The 20,123-nt window shown below is 41.0% G+C and overlaps 2 protein-coding genes across 3 annotated transcripts in view; one reads left to right on the top strand and one right to left on the bottom strand.

Annotated features, from left to right (window-relative positions):
- Positions 1-20,123, top strand: part of RAB33B (RAB33B, member RAS oncogene family) — a 312,558-nt gene that overhangs the window by 94,633 nt on the left and 197,802 nt on the right. The window lies entirely within an intron of this gene.
- MGARP (mitochondria localized glutamic acid rich protein) lies at positions 1,693-14,387 on the bottom strand. 2 transcript variants are annotated; one of them, XM_050790258.1, is made up of 4 exons: positions 14,126-14,387; positions 9,311-9,414; positions 4,289-4,382; positions 1,693-2,571 (listed from the first exon to the last, which is right to left on the bottom strand). In XM_050790258.1, the coding sequence occupies exons 1-4, from the start codon at positions 14,205-14,207 to the stop codon at positions 2,129-2,131; spliced, it is 723 nt and encodes a 240-aa protein (XP_050646215.1). In that variant the 5' UTR covers positions 14,208-14,387; the 3' UTR covers positions 1,693-2,128. The 2 variants fall into 2 exon arrangements, with proteins under 2 accessions (XP_050646215.1, XP_050646216.1); XM_050790259.1 differs by lacking the exon at positions 14,126-14,387 and adding an exon at positions 13,098-13,204.

Here is a 20,123-nt window from a genome sequence, read left to right as displayed (position 1 = left end):
CCTAGGCTGGAGTACAGTGGCATGAACATGACTCACTGCAACCTTGACTTCCTGGGATCAAGTGATCCTCCTGCCTCAGCTTCCTATGTAGCTGGGACCACAGGCATTCATCACCACACTTGGCTAATTTTTTGGTTTTTTTGTAGAGACAAGGCTGCTCAGGCTGGTCTCAAAGTCCTGGGTTCAAGTGATCCTCCCGCCTTGGCCTCTCAAAATGCTGGGAATACAGGTGTGAGCCACTGTGCCTTGCCCAAAACATTCTTGATAGAGCAGGACAACAGATACAACCAGGGTCTTGATGACTGAGCCATGAAATAAGCCAACCCTGGATATCTAGTTATATAATAACAATCTATCTAGTTATGTAATAACAATCTCTGTCATTTAATCCCTCTTGAGTATGTTTCTGTTATTTTTAGTAGAAAATGGAGGAAAATGCATTTGTATGTGTGTGCAAGGTCTCATTGCCCTCTAGCTGAAGAGTGATACAACTCCAGAATCCTATTCTTAGAGCCTGCTTCCTAGGATCACTTCCAGTACCAATGATCTAAAGTGACGTTCCCTAGAAACAGGAATTCTTTGGCCGGTCTTCTATGAGAGGAGTATTCCCCAGAGAATGGAGGGACGAAAGCAGAAAAGGGCAGGGGGAAGAGCTAAGCAGGGAAGTCATCTCGCCAGAGATCAACTTCAATCTGCTCCTTGGGGTGGGCTGGAGCATGAACTATTCAATTGTACTGCAGAGTCGGTGTCACCTTTTGTAATACTATGGCAGTCAGTCATTGGTTGTGAACTGCCTATGGTGATGGTGGTGCGTGGGGTATAACACCCATAGCAGCTGGGGATAAATGTACCCAGTTAAGGAGCCCAATTAAGGGGATCTAGGCAGAGCGTCGGCAGTGTCCACTACAATTTCCCAACTTACTCCATAGCCAAAACCTTACATGACCCTGCATGATCTAGCCCACCTCGCCTCCCCACTCCCTTTCTCTCTGAGACCATCTCTGGCTACTCTCCCTCTTTTTCACTCCACTTTAGCCACACTGGCCACCTCACAATTTCTCAAATTCCCAGCATGATCCTGTTTTAGATCCTTTGCCCTTTTCTGTTCCCTTACCTGGCAGATCCCCCTAACTCCTACCATTGGATGGTCCCTTATATATCTTGCAGGTTTCTACGCAAAAGATACCTTCCTAGTAAGGCCTCTTTTAGCCATCCTACCTAAAATTACAACTTCCACCTCGAACTAACACAATCCTTTTATTTTCATTACTTTTATCCTTAGCACTTATCAGTATCTAATATACTATATAATTTTCTCATTTGTCTTGTTACCTGGTTCCACTCTAGAATATAAACTGGGAACACTTAAAACAATGCCTATTATGTTGTAAGTGCTCAGCTAATATTTGTTGATCACGTGAATGAATGAATGATTCCTGGCACAAAGTGTTAATCCTCAATAAATATTGTTTGAACTGAACTGAAACAGAAAATATCTACATAGTCCCCTTTGTAAGTACTATAGATGGGAGAGGGCATACATATTGTTATATGCAGGGTTCTCCATAGACTATATGCTGTTTCTTCAATAATATTACGAAAGCTTGCATTTCTCATGTGATGTTATGTATGTGTATGTTAATATGTATTATTTGTACATGCAAATATTAGTGAAAAAAGTAGAAGCACCAAAGCTTTTCTAATTTTATTTGACTCAAACTATATTTTAGACCTACATACCATACAATAAAGTAAGCTAAAAGCATAGCAAAATTAAAGTAAATACAGGTTGTATGGATAGCTCAATTTCTCTCATATAAAATGTCAATTCAGAGATAGAGTGATAAAAGAAAAATGTCTAGGAAAAAAAAAGCCAAAGATGAAACTATTTAAGCTCTTTACTGCAATGTCATATTCTGATCTCAGACAGTAGAAGAGTAATAAGAAATGTACAATCTCAAGTCTCTCAGTCCTAAAATCTATCAGTGGATGCCAAAAATCTTCAAGACACATTAACATTTTCTAGAAAATGTCTTTTTTTTTTTTGTAAACTAAGTGTACTAAAAACACAAAAGCACTTATCAGACACTCTATGGCATTTGTTGCTGAAATGTCTACCAGCTGGAGATTAGCCTTGAGCGGAAGCAGCCTCAGAGCCAACACTGGCTTCCTCCTGTAAATCATCTCCAGCAGAGGACTCTGACTCAGCTGGAGAATTTTCTTCTTCTAGTTCAGCATATTCATCAGAGCTTTCATTCTCTGTTGTATCTTCATCATTATCGATGGTGACAGCTTCATCCAGGGCAGCATTTGTAACCTCTGGGGTTGTTTCAGGGTTTACTTCTGCGGTTTCCCTTGCTGCTGCATCTGTCACCTCTGGCCCAGTTTCAGCACTGACTGCTGTGGTCTCCGGAGCAGCCTCCACGTGACCTGGACAGGCAGATGCCTCTTTTATGACCACAACTGTAGCACTGGGACTTTCTTCAGCATCTACCACCTCGGCTTCCACTGCAAGTGCTTCTGGGGCTTCTGAACTTGCTTTCTCAGTTTCCGCAACATTCTCCTTTTCACCTTTAAGAATGAGTCATTAAGCAAGGTATTAATTTAAAGATTGCGGGAAGGCAATGAAACACTGTGGTCATTTAAACACGTAAGACAGAGCTACATGCACCGATGTGTAACCGTCTTCAAGGTAGACTCTCAAGTGAAACAGCAAAAAAAGAACAACGTATACAGTCTGCTAGTATTGTTAGGGCAAAATGGGAGGGGAGCAGGAGGCGGGTAAGTTGTATGCCTACGTAATTGTATTTGCAAAAACTCTCCAGGAGGATTCAAATAAACTGGTTTTATTGGTTGCCTCTTGGAGGGAAAATGGGGGTTCTGCTTTTCTGTAAACTCTTTGAACTTAAAAAAATACACTTGAATATGTTACTTAGGCAAAGATGAAGAATACAAAAATAAGCAGCTACCCTATTCACCTTTCATATGAGATAGCATGGAAGAGTAGCCAAGTTCCTAGCTGGTGACTCAGAAATCACTAATCCTCTCTCAACCTCATTTTTGTCATCTGTAAAATAGGGTATTCATAATATCTACTGCACAGGGCTATTGTAAAGATTAATTACAATACTGTATATGAAAAGGGGATTAAAATAAAAAGTTCTATGCAAATGCTTATTTTATTAGTATTATAAATAACCACGTGATTATATTCAATAATATGTATTGATGATATTCTGTTTCTTCTTATTGTCATGACAGGTGAAAACTGGTTCATAAGCCCCTAATATCTCTATCCCTAAATAGTGATCATAGTAATTGATAATAATAGCTTGCAAAAAAGTATGGTTTAAAGCAAGAAGGTGCTAGGCATAGTGGCTCATGCCTGTAATCCCAGCACTTTGGGAGGCTGAGGCAGGAGGGGATCATAGGAGTCCAGGAGATCAAGACGACCAGCCTGGGCAACATAGTGACACCCTGTCTCTGCAAAACATAAAAAATAAACTTGCTGGGCATAGTGGTGCATGCTTGTAGTTCTAGTTGCTTGAGAGGCTGTGATAGGAGGATTGCTGGAGCTCAGGAGTTCAAGGCTGCAGTAGGCTATGATTGCACCACTGCACTCTAGCCTGGTTGACAGAGGGAGAACCCATGGAGGGAAGTGGGAAGGGAAGGGGGAAGGGAAGGCAGGAAAGGAAGGAAAGGAGGGAGGGAGGGAGGAAAGGAAGGAAAGGAGGGAGGGAAGGAGGGAAGGAAGGCAGGGAGGGAGGGAGGGAGAAAGAAGTGTAGGAAGCAAGGAACGAAAGAGTGAAAATATAAAGTTTCTGTTCCCATGGTCACCATTTTATCAAATGAAGGACTCAATATACACGACTGATCCTGTTGTGTCAAATGGACCTTGTTTGCACAAAGGCACACAGGTGATCTTAGCCCAAACTGAAAGATAATTAGTTATATTATTATTTTAAATAATGAGGAAAATGAAAGCTCATGCCTGCATGGGTGGATGCCTGAGCAGCGGAAAGTAATATTATCACAAGAAGTCAAAAGTCACTGGTCAGCAATATAACTGTAAAACGTTCATTTGTCAAATGCATGCATCCAAAAGGTGTAACAGTGTTCTTCAGGTTTCAGTTGAGCTTTTTCTTTCTAAATGAACTTATACCCAGAGTCATTCTGGATTAAGCTAGGAAAGAAGCCAAAAGCAAATAGTGTTCATTGCTAGACTAAACGGATGGAAATTAGTGCCTCAAAAAATAATTAAAAATAAAAAATTAAGAAATTCATTTACCTTGAAATGGATGTATCTCTGCTTTTGTTTTTTCTTTCAAATCTGTTATATGTTCTGTGTGTTTGGCTTGGTCTGATGTGACTGTCTTGTAAGCCTGAAAGTAAATGTATGCTTAGGTTTATATCTTGAACTTTAAGATTTGTCACGCCACATTACACATTACAAGGTACACTCAAGTCTCCTTGTAATCACCATTAGACGTTTAAACCATAATCCCAGTGTAGCAAAGAAGAGAAACCAGTGCACACCACTTACTCTTTTACTTCCCTTTTGGAAACCTTTGTTATTAAATTGAATGCTTTAAAAAGGAAGAAAGGTGAGACAGGGGGTGAGGAGAGAAAAACTACCTATTGAGTATCATACTTACTACCTGGGTGATAAAACAATCTGTACATCAAACCCCCATGGCACACAATTTACCTATTAACAAACCTGCACATGTACCCCATAACCTAAAATAAAAATTTTTTTAAAAGGGAAGGAAATAAATGCACTATCTTAGCCAAAGATAACTAAAAAGGAAAAAAAGGAAATTATGCTACAACCAGAATATCCTGACAGGCATATACAAATATTCTCTAACATTTATCCTTGAGAAATGGAAATCTAGGTTCACATGAAAACCTGTACACAAATGTTCATGGTACCTTTATTTGTAATAGTCAAAAACTGGAATCAGGCCAGGCACGGTGGCTCATGCCTGTAATCCCAGCACTTTGGGAGGCCGAGGCAGGTGGATCACCTGAGGTCAGGAGTTTGAGACCAGTCTGACCAAGATGGTGAAACCCCATCTCTACTAAAAATACAAAAACACCCAGGTGCGGTGGCACGCACCTGTAGCCCTAGCTATTCAGAAGGCCGAGGTGAGAGAATCGCTTGAACCCAGGAGGTGGAGGTTGCAGTGAGCCGAGATAGCGCCATTGCACTCCAGCCTGGGCAACAGAGTAAGACTCCATCTAAGAAAGAAAGAAAGAGAGAAAGGAGAGAAAGGAGAGAAAGGAGAGAAAAGAGAGAAAAGGGAGAAAGAAGGAAAAAAGGAAAGAAAGAGAGAGTATTCGGAAGCTATTTTAATCATAGACGAAATGTGCAGGCTTCCTTTCATTTTATATTTAAGTAGTCTTCTTTGGCCTGTGTTCATATTGGAAAATGATATTAAAAAATGAAAATCTCATTATTCAGTTACTATTGTTTATATTAATTTAGCTTTTTAAAAAATGTTGGTAGTGGTTTAACTTTTAACGGTAAGATGATAGATTTCTAAAATTTATTTATATATAGTGTCTTCTAAATTTTTAATAATCAGAAACCAAATACCTTATTTAAAAATTGTACTACTTAATTACAAACAATTTTACAGTATAAAAATTATGCTGTACATGTTCTCACTCATAGGTGGGAATTGAACAATGAGAACACTTGGACACAGGATGTGGAACATCACACACTGGGGCCTGTCGTGGGGTAGGGGGAGGGGGGACGGATAGCTTTAGGAGATATACCTAATGTAAATGACGAGGTAATGGGTGCAGCACACCAACATGGCACATGTATACATATGTAACAAACCTGCACGTTGTGCACATGTACCCTAGAACTTAAAGTATAATAATAATAAATAAAAAATATGCTGTGAAAATAGAAAGTCTGTAATGTCGGGGCTAGGCACACTGGCCCACACCTATAATCCCAGCACTTTGGGAGGTTGCTGGCAGATCACCTGAGGTCCGGAGTTTGAGACCAGCCTGACCAACATGGAGAAATCCCGTCTCTACTAGAAATACAAAATTAGCCAGGTGTGGTGGCGCATGCCTGTAATCCCGGCTGTTTGGGAGGCTGAGGCAGGAGAATCACTTGAACCCTAGAGGCAGAGGTTGCGATGAGCCAAGATCGTGCCATTGCACTCCAGTCTGGGCAACAAGAGTGAAACTCCGTTTCAAAAGAAAAAAAAAAAGAAAAAGAAAAAGAAAAGAAAAGAAAAAAGAAAAAAAAATCTGGGTTGGGCACGATGGCTCAAGCCTGTAATCCCAGCACTTTGGGAGACCAAGGTGGGCGGATCACGAGGTCAGGAGATCAAGACCATCCTGGCTAACACGGTGAAACCCCGTCTCTACTAAAAGTACAAAAAATCAGCCGGGCGTGGTGGCGGGCGCCTGTAGTCTCAGCTACTTGGGAGGCTGAGGCCGGAGAATGGCGTGAACCCGGGAGGTGGAGCTTGCAGTGAGCTCAGAACGCGCCACTGCACTCCAGCCTGGGCGAGAGGGAGACTCCGTCTCAAAAATAAATAAATAAATAAATAAATAAAATAAAATAAAAATAAGTTTCTGAGGATTAGAATATGTATTTTGGTTTGGTTTGGCCGTCTTACATAGTCTATGAAACTGCTTCTAGTTATGACTAAACATCCCTTTATTCATATTTCTTTTTTTTTTTTTTTTTGAGACAGAGTCTCACTCTGTCACCCAGGCTGGAGTGCAGTGGTGCAGTCTTGGCTCACTGCAACCTCCATCTCCCAGTTTGAAGCAAACCTCTGCCTCAGCCTCCAGAGTAGCTGGGATTACAGATGCCCGCCACCAAGCCCGGCTAATTTTTGTATTTTTAGTAAAAATGGGGTTTCACCATTTCTTGGCCAGGCTGGTCTTGAACTCCTGACCTCGTGATCCTGCCTTGGCCTCCCAAAGTTCTAGGTTTACAGGTGTGAGCCACTGCGCCCGGCCTGCCTTTATTCATATTGTTGTAGGACCAAACCAAAATATAGTGACTGTGTACTCATAGTTTACAAAGAATTTCTGCTTATTCTACTTTTATTCTTTCTTAACATTTTTTGTAGAGATGGGGTCTCGCTATGTTGGCCGGGCTGGTCTGAAACTCCTGACCTCAAGCAATTCTCCTGCCTTGGCCTCCAAAGTGCTGGAATTACAGGCATGAGCCACCACTCCAGGCTCTACTTTTATTCTTTTTCTTTTTTTCTTTTTTAAGACAGGGTCTTGTTCTGTTGCCCAGGCTTGAGTGCAGTAGTGCAATCTCGGCTCACTGCAACCTTAACTTCCCTTAACTTCCTAAGCGATCCTCCCATCACAGCCTCCTAAGTACCTAGGACCACAGGTGCACACCACCACGCTGGGCTAAGTTTTAAATTTTTTTGTAGAAATGAGGTCTCACTATGTTGCCCAGGCTAGACTCAAACTCCTGGACTCAAGCCTCCCAAAGTTCTGGGATTACAGGCATGAGCGACTGCACTACTTTTATTCTTTTTTTTTTTTTTTTTTTTTGAGACAGAGTCTGGCTGTCTCGCCCAGGCTGGAGTGCAGTGGCACGATCTCAGCTCACTGCAAACTCTACCTCCTGGGTTCAAGTGATCTCCTGCCTCAGCCTCCGGAGTAGCTGGGATTACAGGCACCTGCCACCACGCCTGGCTAATTTTTGTGTTTTAGTAGAGATGAGGTTTCACCATGTTGGCCAGGCTGGTCTTGAACTCCTGACCTCAGGTGATCCACCAACCTTGACCTCCCAAAGTGCTGAGATTACAGGTGTGAGCCACCATGCCTGGCCTACTTTTATTCTTAATAAAGATTATATTTTGATTTAGAAAGTTTATGACAAAATGGTGAATGACTCAACAGGCTTATCTTACTTACCTAAAAAATGTCTGTTATTTTAGTCCCAAAATCTCACTATTAAAACCTTTGTCTTACAGTGGTTACCTGGAGGGAATTAACATGGGGACTGGGAAGGAAAATATACTTTTTATTTTATATATATCTATGTTACATTTTTTAAAAACTTATGAACAAATATGAATTTTTCAAATAATAAAACTGTGTGAAAATTTAAAACTAACAAAATTATGGAGACAGTAAAAAGATTGGGAGGAGAGGGGGAGAAATGAGTAGGTGGAGTAGAGGGATTTTTAGGGTGATGAAACTACTCTGTATGATACTATAATTTATTCTGTATGATATTGTAATATATTTGTAAAAACAGAATATACAACGCAAAGAGTGGATCCTCATGTAAACCCTGGACTTTAGTTAACAATAATATATCAATATTGGCTTGTCAGTTTTAACAAATATTCCACATCAATGCAAGATTTTAATATGGGAAAGGAGGAGGGGGTGTGAGGGGGTATATGGACGTTTCTGTACTTTCTGCTCATTATTTTGTAAACCTAAAACTGCTCTAAAAAAGACTATTAATTTTTTAAATAGTTATATTAATTTTTTTTTTTTTTTTTTTGGAAACAGAGTCTCACTCTGTCATCCAGGCTGGAATGCCATGGTGTGATCTCGGCTTACTGCAAACTCAGTCTCCTAAATTCAAGAAATTCTCCTATCTCAGCCTCCTGAGTAGCTGGGATTACAGGATGCACCACCACACTGGCTAATTTTTGTATTTTTAGTAGAGATAGGGTTTCACCATGTTGGCCAGGCTGGCCTCAAACTCCTGATCTCAGGTAATCCACCTGCCTCAGCCTCCCAAAGTGCTGGGATTACAGGTGTGAGCCACTGCGCCCAGCTCCTATATTAATTTTTAAGTTAATCTTTCAAAATAGTTATTTTAAAATGTTAATAATAGTGCCTACCTTATAGAATTGTTCTAATCATTAAATGATCCAGGAGTCTGGCATATGATAAACACTCAAGTATCAGCTATCATTATTAGCATTTATAATAACATTATTTTTACTGAAAATCATCCATATTAATGGTATTAAGAAATGCTGACTTTACACATACAAAAATCTTCATAATTTAGAAAGCTGAGGTTCAAATGAAATAAAATTTAAAAATAAACAAAAATGAAGAACCTTCATAATAGTCTAGTTAATACATTCTTAGGAAAAACCTGTATTTCTAATGATTGCAAGGTATTTTTCAGATGTGTATGCTTAATGACACTTAAATCTATTGCTATGTTGTATATTTAATTAATCCCATGTCCTGATCTCGACATTGCTTTGAGCTTTACCATGAGTTGTAAAATACATGAATTCTTGAGCACTGTGGTTATATAATCACTTACATAATATCCACCAGCACTGACTGTGACGCCTACAACCAGATAATAAATCATATTTGATCCAGATGATCCAGGGAATCTGTTAGATGACATCCGGCGCAGAGATGCTAGGAAAACAACGTTTAAACACAGTTAGCTTTACTACTTGAGCAAAACTATTTTAAATAATTACATCTTTTAAAATTTTTCTCCTCAGTGAACCTAGAATCATTAACATCAAGTGATTTTAGCTTAAGGGAATACGGTATTACAAGGCTGGGTAATAATTCCACTTGACATTCTCCCAATCTAATTTGATAAACACTCATGAAACCTGTCATCTTGATGCTGAGCATCAGGCCTTCTTGGAAGGGGTGCAGGTGTGGGTAAGGAAAAATGACAAAAGCTCTAAACAATTTTAACAGCCAAATGAAGTGTACATTAGCAAAAGAAAGCCATGTACTATATGTACTCCACTACAGGATTCAATGAAAATGATAATTTTATAATGAATTCAGTATGTTTATACCTAAAATGTAATACAATTTGTATTTATATGTTAAATCAAGCATTTATGTTGAAATCATCATATTTCTATAAATCTGTAATACAAATGTAGATATAGAAAGAAATCTCAATTTTTCTCTTATAAAGCAAATATGGGCATATAAAGGTTTTTAAGCCAAATGTTGCAACAAGGTTGTATCTGAAATAGAAGTATAATTCTGTATAAACTAACAGAAACAGATAAAAGTACTATATTATTATATTTAAACATATTTATTTTGTAGTACTAACATTTGCATATCCTATAATGCCCTGGAATTGAAATTTTTACAATAAACTCAAAGTTGGAAGGAGCTTAAAGTATATACAACTCAAATTCTTTATTTTAAAGATAAAGACGTAAAGACATTTATGTATTCTTTCAACTAACACAACTGAGCATCTACTAAGTATTTGGAACTGTTAGAAGCATTAAGAATACAACCGTGAACAAGACAGACAAGGTCCCTTGTCTCAAGTCATTCATAGTCTAGAAGGAGGATATGAACATACAGACAAATAATTGTGATGTTGTATGGCAAATGTAATAAGTGCTAAGTCAAGCTACATGCAGAGAAAAAATTCAGTTAGTTGGCCAAGGTAACTGTCATAATAGAAGAGACCTGAGTTTTGAAGGAAAATAAGAGTTTGTCAGATAAATAAGGGGAAAGAAGAATGGCACTGGAGGCAGAAGGTGTAACGTGTATGAGCGTTTCGTGACCCAGAAGGTACAAAGTACAGGATGAATATCCTTTATCTAAAATGCTAGTGGTGGGTGGAGTGGCTCATGCCTGTAATCCCAACATTTTGGGAGGCAGGGGTGGGAGGATCACTTGAGCCCAGGATTTCAAGACCAGCCTGGGCAATGTGGTGAACCCCATCTCTACAAAAAAAATTTTATAATATTAGCTGAGAGTGGTGGTATGCGTCTGTAGTCCCAGCCCCTTCGGGAGGCTGAGGCAGGAAGATCACTTGAGTCCTGCAGTGAGCTGTGATTGTACCACTGCACTCCAGCCTGGGCAACAGAGTAAGATTCTGTCCCAAAAAAATAATTAAAATAAAATAAAATGCTTGGGATCAGAATTGTTTTGGGTTTTGGATATTTTTTATTTTGAGATATATGCATACACATAATGAGATATCTTGGGGATGGGACTTAAGTCTAAACACAAAATTCATTTATGTTTCATATATACCTTACACACGTAGCCTGAAGGTAATTTTATACAATATTTTGAATAATTTTGTGCATGAAACAAAGTTTGTGTTAAGTACTTATATGTAAAATTTTCTACTTGTGGCATCATGTCAGTGCTCAGAAAGTTTCTAATTTTGGAGCATTTTGGGTTTTAGATTTTCAGATTAAGCATGTCCAACCTGCAATTTGATGTGGCCTAACATAAAGTATAGGGGTGCAGGGACTAGTGGAAGACTATGATTTGCACAGGGCAAATCTTAAGACATTTGCACTGCTTACAAACCTTCATAGTAGCAAAATCACAATGATTTCCTGTTTATGTTCTTAGTTTGGATATAAATGGCCATTTCTTGGAAAAAAATTTTTTTCCTTCTAATGTGCCCCAAAGGCTATGAGAAGAGGTTATGGCTTTGACTTGTGGTGGGACTTCTGATGGCTTAAAAGTACATCTGTGATCAAACAGGGAATATACAGCCTTCATATTTCTCAAACAGACAAAAATATCAGAAATATTTTTTAAATAGAACTAAAATTATCAGAGATTTAAATAGACTTAAATACAAATATAATGATGGACAAGTTACTTAAAAAGACAATGAAATGAGAAATTTTCAATAAGGATTAATTAGACAAATTTAAGCACATTCATACAATGTGAAACAAATAGACATAACTTGCAGAACAATATTTACTTATGTGAGAAAATATTTACAATGTATTAGGTGAAAAGTCATAGCAAAATACTCTGTATGGGACTATCCCAGATTTGTGGAAATAATGTGCATAAGGAAGGAATGAGGCAAAAAAACGGTTTGGAAAACTAAATATACTAAAATGTAACTAGTTATGTTCACTGAGTGGTAGGATTACAGGTGAATTCCATTTCCTATTTTACCTGTTTTTCCCCCAATTATCTATTATAAACTTATTTATTCATTAAAAATTACCCTTTTAAGGCTGGGCTCAGTGGCTCACACCTGTAATCCCAGAATTTTGGGAGGCCGAGGCAGGAGGATCACCTGAGGTCGGGAGTTCAAGACCAGCCTGACCAACATGGAGAAACCCCGTCTCTACTAAAAATACAAAATTAACTGGGCGTGGTGGCGCATGCCTGTAATCCCAGGTACTTGGGAGGCTGAGGCAGGAGAACCACTTGGACTTGGGAGGCGGAGGTTGTGGTGAGCCGAGATCAGGCCATTGCACTCCAGCCTGGGCAAAAAGAGTGAAACTCCGTCTCAAAAAAAAAAAAAAAAAAAAAAAAAAAAAAAAATTACCCTTTTAAAAGCAAAAAGGAGAGAACAAAATGTGATGAGACACAGTTAAAAATTTTTCCTTCAATGAAACTGAAAAAAATTTATTTTTCATCAAAGTAGAAAGTATCAACAAAAGATTAATTAATGTCCACGACAGAAGACAAATTTGTTTCCAGTCAATAATAGTTCTTACATTTTAAGTGCTGCAAAAATAGTAGTTAGTTGAAAATTAGAGAAAGACCAGTACCTTTGCAAGCAGCATTGCTAGATACGTATTTAAAATTTTTAAACTACTTCTATTTTGCCGCAAATTGGGAAGAAAATGATTTGGAATTTCTGCAGCTACAAAAAATAGTGCGTGTGTGTGTGTTTGTGTGTGCGTGCAGGCGCGCACGTTGTCGGTGGGGAACGCAGACAGATAAAACGAAAGGCCACGGTCAGAGGACTAATCTTTCTCCCCATTCCCTACAGAGCAGTCCCGTTATATTACGAAGTTTAAAATAAATGGCTTCTCCCTACTTCATCAGGAGATATATATATATATATATATTTAAAAGCTCTATATTATTTGGTATAAAGGTCTAGAAAAATAAAGACAATAAAGATCTAGGAAAACGAAGACGTCTTGTTTCTGATACTTGAGGGGTAACTTCCTCCCACCAGCATTTTAAAAGAAAAATAAAGCGAGTTGGTTAGACCTCGTCCTTCTCTCCCACCACCACCAACAGAGGCCCAATCAACGTGAAAAAAATCGGCCCATGGAATTCTCCGCGCACGTCTTTTTCTCCGGCCGGATACTCTGGGCTAAAATTACCTCGGAAGCCTCAGAAAGCGAGGGGAAGCGAAGACAGCATTAAAAACGCTTCACGATGTTGTCTAAGAACCGTTCCCCAATCGGGAGTGGAAGAGAGAGGGGTGACGGATGGGGACTAGGGAAAGGCGGCTGGGGCTGAACCGCCCCGGAGCGCAAGCCGGGTCCCAGAGCCGCAGGCTGCTGGGAAGAAAAACAATCTTCCTTGCTCACACCTGCTAAGCACCTACTATGTTCCAGGCACTATACGAGGCGCTTTTCTATACGTCCATTTTTATTTAATAAGCTTCCAGTTCACACTGAAACTCCCCCTTTAATTTCTGAGTACCCTGCTTTTTCTCGCGCATCCCCAGATCCAAAGGTGTCGATATTTGGACAGAGCCAAGCAGCTGCAGGACGACCTGCAACCTCAAAGGAAAGTGCCCCGAAGGCCGCTTCCTTTTTGGGGGTTGTGGATCTCAGAGCCAGGCGCTCGCGGGGTTCAGGCTGCTGAGACCCTGCCGAGGGTTAGATTTATTTACCCCACGAACATTCGCCCAGTGTCCACTGAGCGGGCCCTGCTTCTCTGCCTCCCAATGCTTACAGGGCCGGCTCATTCCCACCCTTCCTCTGCTTCCTCAGGAGGTTGGAGAGCGAATAGTGCCTCTAACAATAAAAGTGGTATGCTACAACTTTGTCAGCCAGGCACGTTTCTAAGTGCTTTTAACCAAACATTAACTCATTAAAAAGCAAAACTATTATCGCCCTTATTTTATAGATGAGGAAACAGGTTAAGCCATTTGTCCAAGATCAGGATGCGAACCCAGCTAATCTGGACTCAGAGGCACACCGGAAAGTTCCCTACTTCCAAAGCCTGCAGAAGCTTCGGGACGTCTTCCCGGGAGTCTCCTCCGTTCTCCTCGACCTCCAATCCAGGCTTCTGCTGCTCTGGGTCGGGTTTGGCCAACTGGGTGCCGGCCGGTACCCGGGCGCGGGCGAAATCTGCACCCGAGGCGCCCGTCCTCCTCTCCGGGCTAGATCTCCTTACTCACCGTCCTTCCCGAGCGGTGCGGGGTTGGGGGGCGCCCTCAGCGGCAGCGCCAGGGTCTTGGAGACCGCCCTGCGGAGATACATCGCGCCCGCTGTCCGCCGCGCAGCAGGCTCCGTACCCAGGCGCAGGCTGCCCCTCCACAGTGAGGCTGAGAGCCTGGCAGCGCCCCGCCCGGAGAAGGCACGTCGACCTTCATCCAGCCCCGCCTCCGCGGCCCCCGGGAGGTGGGGAGACCTTTGTAGTCCTCACCATCCTCCCCTAACCCATCTCCAGCTCTGTTGCTTTCCCTGAAGTCTCGAGAGCTGACCGCGGCATCTCAGAAAAGGGATGGGGAACCTATAAGTCGCCGTCGCCCGCCTGACTCGTTCTGTACCACTGAATGTATCTCCTCACAGCACGCTGGAAATGTTTTGAGAATTGGACGAGATTAAGATAAGGACACAGTTTATCACGCTGGATGTAATCTGAACCCACTTTATCTCACGCATTCCATTAGCTTTCCTAGGAGAGGGGAGGATAGCGGGAAGTTTCTTACAAATGCAAGGAGCGCAGGGGTAGCCTCAGTCTTCCATTAGCGCACTGCGTGATGCTCAGAATCGTAAGAAAATCTCCAGACAATGATTGAATTTCTAGACAGTTCACCGTTACAATGACTTTAAAATATAAACTCCAAAAACACTGTATATTCCTCTATGGGATGTGAAATTAATATTTCCACATCAGCGGCCTGGCGCAGTGGCTCACGTCTATAATCCCAGCACTTTGGGAGGCCGAGGCAGGCGGATCACTTGAGGTGAGGAGTTGGAGACCAGCCTGGGCAACATGGCGAAACCCCGTTTCTACTAAAAATACAAAAAGTTAGCCAGGCGTGGTGGCACGCGCCTGTAATCCCAGCTACTCGGAGACAGGAGAATCGCTTGAACCCGGGAGACGGAGGTTGCAGTGAGCCAGAGATCATGCCACTACATTCAAGCCTGGGTGACAGAGCAAGACCCTGTCTCAAAAACAAAACAAAACAAAACACCCCAAAACTAAAAAACAAAACAAAACACATCAACTAAAAATACTAAATTATTAGTTTCTTCCGTCTCACTGTGGCTACAGGAACTTGTCATGGTTTGAATATGGAAACCAATAATTTATTAAGTTTATAACATTGTCTAAATGATTACTCTTTGGAAGACACCATTTCCTACTACAATAATCCCTTATGTGTGTTTGCCATTTGAAACATTATAAAGCACTTTCACATCTATTATCTCTTTTAATTTTCACTGCAACCCTCTGAGGGAGGTGGCAATTATTCCCTTTAGCAAAGGTGGTGGGTGGGAATGTCCAAGGATTTACTGGTGGTCATGAATTAAAAAAACAAAAAGGAGGTGAACATAATACTTCTAGCTTAAAGTTCTGTTGACATGTAACAGGCACAATATTTGTTCATTTGCTATGTAAATAAACATTTCTCAGAAGTTATAGTCTTGAACCCAATTATAATTATATTTAACATATTCTCATATGAAGAGTACAAGCCAATGATCAGATTGGTTTTTTGATACTCAAAAAGACAGTTAACTAGTTTAATCACTAGGGTGACAGAGTGAGACTCCGTTTAAAAAAAAAAAGTTTACAACATAGATGAGTGTGGTGGTGCATGCCTGTAGTCCCAGCTACTCCGGAGGCTGAGGTGGGAGAACTGCTTGAGCCCAGGAGGTCAAGACTGCAGTGAGCTGAGATCTTGCCAGTGCACTCCAGCCTGGGTGACAGAGTGAGACCCTGTCTGAAAAACAAAAAACAAAACAAAACAAAAGCCACCCACAGTGGCTCACACCTGTAATCCCAGCACTTTGGGAGGCGGAGGCAGAAGGATTGCCTTGAGCTCAGGAGTTGAGGACCAGCCTGGCAAACATGGCAAAATCTTGTCTGTTTCTTTTTTAGAAAGAAAGAAAGAAAGAAAGAAAAAAAAAGCACATTAGGTATGAAATGTAAAAAATAAAGTAAAAAAAAAAGAAAAAGGATATAAAATGTTCTCAGCTAGTTGGAGGAAGCAGTGCTAGATTCTGACTTCCAGCCCAAGGTGAAGCTCAAGGCTCTCCTGCTGCCCTCTGCTGCCTTTCAGTGTGGCACATGGTGGGATTCATTGTATCCTACCATCTCTTATTAGATGGGGAGCTTATCACGCTCTCTAGGTTGAATGTGGCCATACCAGCTGGGATATAAAAGAACTGTGAGATAAATAGTGCCATTTCTCCAGATCATTTTCCTTAGTTAAAAGCTCATGCCTTTCAAGTTGAAGGGAATTTCTATCTACGCAACTGCTCCTGTGGCTTTCCATTTTGATGACAAAATCTTTTCAAATCTTGATGAAATATTTTCCAAGAGAGGACACGCCCTCGAGTTGTCAAATTCACTCCATAGCAGACTATTTCTTCCAAACCCCAGATAAATTTAACATATTTTTGCTATGGAAGACTCTGTAAGGCTCAGCCAATAGTTTCCTAACTATTAATCATACTGCTCATAATGCTGCCCTTGAGCACATCCTTGAAATTTTTCTTCGTTTGGTTGGAAAAACAAGAATTTAGGGTCAGAGATAACTCGGCTTACCTTAGATGACTTCCATCTAACTGTGATTATTGACAAAGATTATATTAGTCTTAAAAACATTATTATAAAGGTCCTCTACTGGCAACATTAATTATACTTTCAAGGCTTAAGTGCTATATAAATAAAATAAATTTTCAAAGATTGAGTGGTTTCCTGCATTTCACAGAAAAATCAGCTAAGTTTTTCTGAGCACTCAATTCTTAGGCTATTGCCTATACGTTTTAGGAGATAAATACTGACACACACTTAAACAATTTAGAGGAGCAACTAGGAGGACAAATTGGCAAGCAGTTAAGAAAGTCCTGATAAGCGTATGTTTCATGGTTTAAACTACTTAAAGTGAGGGAGAAAAGATAATCAAGGTGATCAATTCTCAGGCTATTCTTTTTTTGTTTTTTTGAGATGGAGTCTTGCTCTGTCTCCCAGGCTGGTGTGCAGTGGTACAATCTCGGCTCACTGCAACCTCCACCTCCCAGTTCAAGCAATTCTCCTGCCTCAGCCTCCCTAGTACTGGGACTACAGGTGTGTGCCACCACACCTGGATAATTTTTGTATTTTTAGTAGAGACGGGGTTTCACCATCGCCAGACTGGTCTCATACTCCTGACCTTGTGATCCGCCTGTCTCAGCCTCTTAAAGTGCTGGGATTACAGGCATGAGCCACTGTGCCCGGCCTGACTATTCTTGAATGTCACTCAGTACTATCCCCATCTATTAACTATCTCTTCTGTAACAAAATAAACATCAGATTTCCTAACACTTCTGTATTATTTTCCTAAGGATACAAACTTGGATGGTTTAAAACAATTTATTCTCTAATAGTTTTCTGGAGGATAGAAGTCCAAAATGAAGATGTTGGCAGGGCCATTCCCTCTCTGAAACCTATAGGGGATGTAAATTAAAATTAAATCCTGAGCTCCCTGCCAACTGAATAGACCTCCTCTTGGCCAAGGGGACCCCAGAAAAATCTTAAAAACCAAGTTTCTGGCCCTGAGGGGGCCAGAAACCCGCTCCCTTTTGCACTTTAGATACAATAACTGGCCAGCATAAATGTTAAAATAGAGATCCTAAAACTGATGGATTAGACTTTGTGGCAATAAGATACCAAATTATAAATGGGAGTTAAGGCCATGCTAGGCAAGGGTTAAGTCACTCACTCCTACACTTAAAGAATAAACGATTGCTAACTGCCACAGGTTTTTCTTTCTCTCTAGCAGCTAAACAAGCACTGGCATCCAGATAAGGAATATTAAAACAATTGTAGCTCATCAACAGACACTAACTGGCCCCGTTCCACAAGCTATAGCTAGAGCTTTGGATGAGAGACTGATTTCAGTAACTTTCTCCTGATAAGACCACCAGGCTGGTGTGGTGGCTCATGCTTGTAATCACAGCACTTTGGGAGGCCAAGGAAGGAGGATCACTTGAGCCCAAGAGTTCAAGCCCAGCCTGGGCAAGATGTTGAGACTCCATTTCTATTAAAACAAAAAGAAAAGAAAAGAAAATTGGCTGGGTGTGGTAGCACCCACCTGTAGTGGGATACCTTGAATCCAGGAGTTCAAGGATGCAATGACCTGATTGTGCCACTGAACTGCAAGGCCATGTTTCTTTGGAGGAAAAAAAAAAAGGACCACCTACCAGGGACTGGCTCTGGCCCGTTTACAGATGCTGAGCACTTGAGTCCTTCATATCCTAAAAAGATCTTTTGATATACAGGGCCTAATTATAATACATTGAAATGTTAAGTCTCCACTCCAAAGCGAACACAAGTTGTATATTACATGCATGTTTGGCCAATATGCATGCATCAGGACTACTGATATCATTTGGCTCTGTGTTCCCACCCAAATCTCATGTTGAATTGTAACTTCCAGCGTTGGGGAAGGGACCTGGTGGGAGGTGATCGGATCATGGGGGTGAGTTCCCCCCTCACTGTTCTCATGATAGTGACTTCTCACAAGATCTGGATGTTTGAAAGTGTGTAGAATTTTTCCCTTCGCTCATCTTCTCTCTCTCTCCTGCTGGCCATGTGAATAAGTGCTTGCTTCCCCTTTGCCTTCCACCATAATTAAATTTTCTGAGGCCTCTCTGAAGTAGAAGCCTGTACAGCCTGCAAAACCATGAGCAGATTAAACCTCTTCCCTTTATAAATCACCGTCACAGGTAGCTCTTTCTTTTTTAAGATGGAATTTCACTCTTGTTGCCCAGGCTGAAGTGCAATGACATGATCTTGGCTCACTGCAACCTCTGCTTCCTGGGTTCAAGTGATTCTCCTGCCTTAGCCTCCCGAGTAGTTGGGATTACAGGCATGCTTCGCCACGACTGGCTGATTCTGTATTGTTAGCGGAGAAACTTGGTCTTGAACTCCCAACCTCAGGTGATCCACCCGCCTCGGCCTCCCAAAGTGCTGGGATTGTAGGTGTGAGCCACCACGCTTGACCAACAGGTAGCTCTTTACAGCAATGTGAGAACAGACTAAAACAAGTACCTCTGTGAATATTCATAGCTCCTCCTGTAACCTTTTGAATATGAATGCTTACCCAACCGTTCAGCATAAAGCTCCTACCCCAATCCCTTCTCCTCCAAAGTGCCTGTCTCTGGGCTCTGCTGGAGGTTATACTTTCCAGTCTGCAGGATGGCCACCTTGTAGGCTGTAACCCTTTACAAGAAATAAAGTTTCCATTTCCAAACTTGTAGATCTTGTGATTTTTAAGTTAATGGAGAATCCTTCTTTGACTTTTCTAGCTTCTGTTGTTTGCCGGCAATCCCTGGCTGTAGATTCATCCAATCTCTGCCTCTGTCATCACATGGCCATTTTCTCCTATGTGCCTCTTCTCTTAAATATACTAGTCATACTGGATTAGGGCCCACTCTACTCCAGTATGAACTTGTCTTTAATTACATCTGCAATGAACCTGTTTTCAATTAAGTCCACTTTTTGACGTACTAGGGGTTGGGATCTTAACATACTTTTTTTGGGGAAACAATTCAACCCACAACGTCTTATATCAGAAACTTAGTTTACACAGCCTGTTTTTTCCAAGGCAGCTTAATAATTTCAAGTGTGACTACCTAAATCTTGAAGAAAGGTCTACCCGATTTTGATCTATTAAACTCCTTGACTATACTCGACATACGATTTTGTCTGCATCTTTCTTTATATGGAAACCTTTTTTTTTTTTTTTTGAGATGGAGTCTTGCTATGTCGCCCAGGCTGGAGTGCAATGGTGTGATCTTGGCTAACTGCAACCTCTGCCTCCGGGGTCAAGCGATTCTTCTGCCTCAGCCTCTTGAATAGCTGGGGTTACAGGTTGAGTATCACCATGCTTGGCTAACTTTTTGTATTTTGATTATAGATGGAGTTTCACCATGTTAGCCAGGATGGTCTTGATCTCC

The sequence above is a fragment of the Macaca thibetana genome, chromosome 5 (assembly GCF_024542745.1).
Source record: "Macaca thibetana thibetana isolate TM-01 chromosome 5, ASM2454274v1, whole genome shotgun sequence".
Lineage (NCBI taxonomy): Eukaryota > Metazoa > Chordata > Mammalia > Primates > Cercopithecidae > Macaca > Macaca thibetana.
This window is presented reverse-complemented; position numbering and strand designations above follow the sequence as displayed.

What these genes read in the sequence shown, in the direction of transcription:
- MGARP (XM_050790258.1), bottom strand. Translation starts at nt 14,207, where the DNA reads ATGTATCTCCGCAGGGCGGTCTCCAAGACCCTGGCGCTGCCGCTGAGG. An exon ending in TCAGTGCTGGTGGATATTAT is followed by an intron (nt 4,383 to 9,310) that starts GTAAGTGATTAT and finishes ATTTACTTTCAG; the next exon opens with GCTTACAAGACAGTCACATC. An exon ending in AGAGATACATCCATTTCAAG is followed by an intron (nt 2,572 to 4,288) that starts GTAAATGAATTT and finishes TCATTCTTAAAG; the next exon opens with GTGAAAAGGAGAATGTTGCG.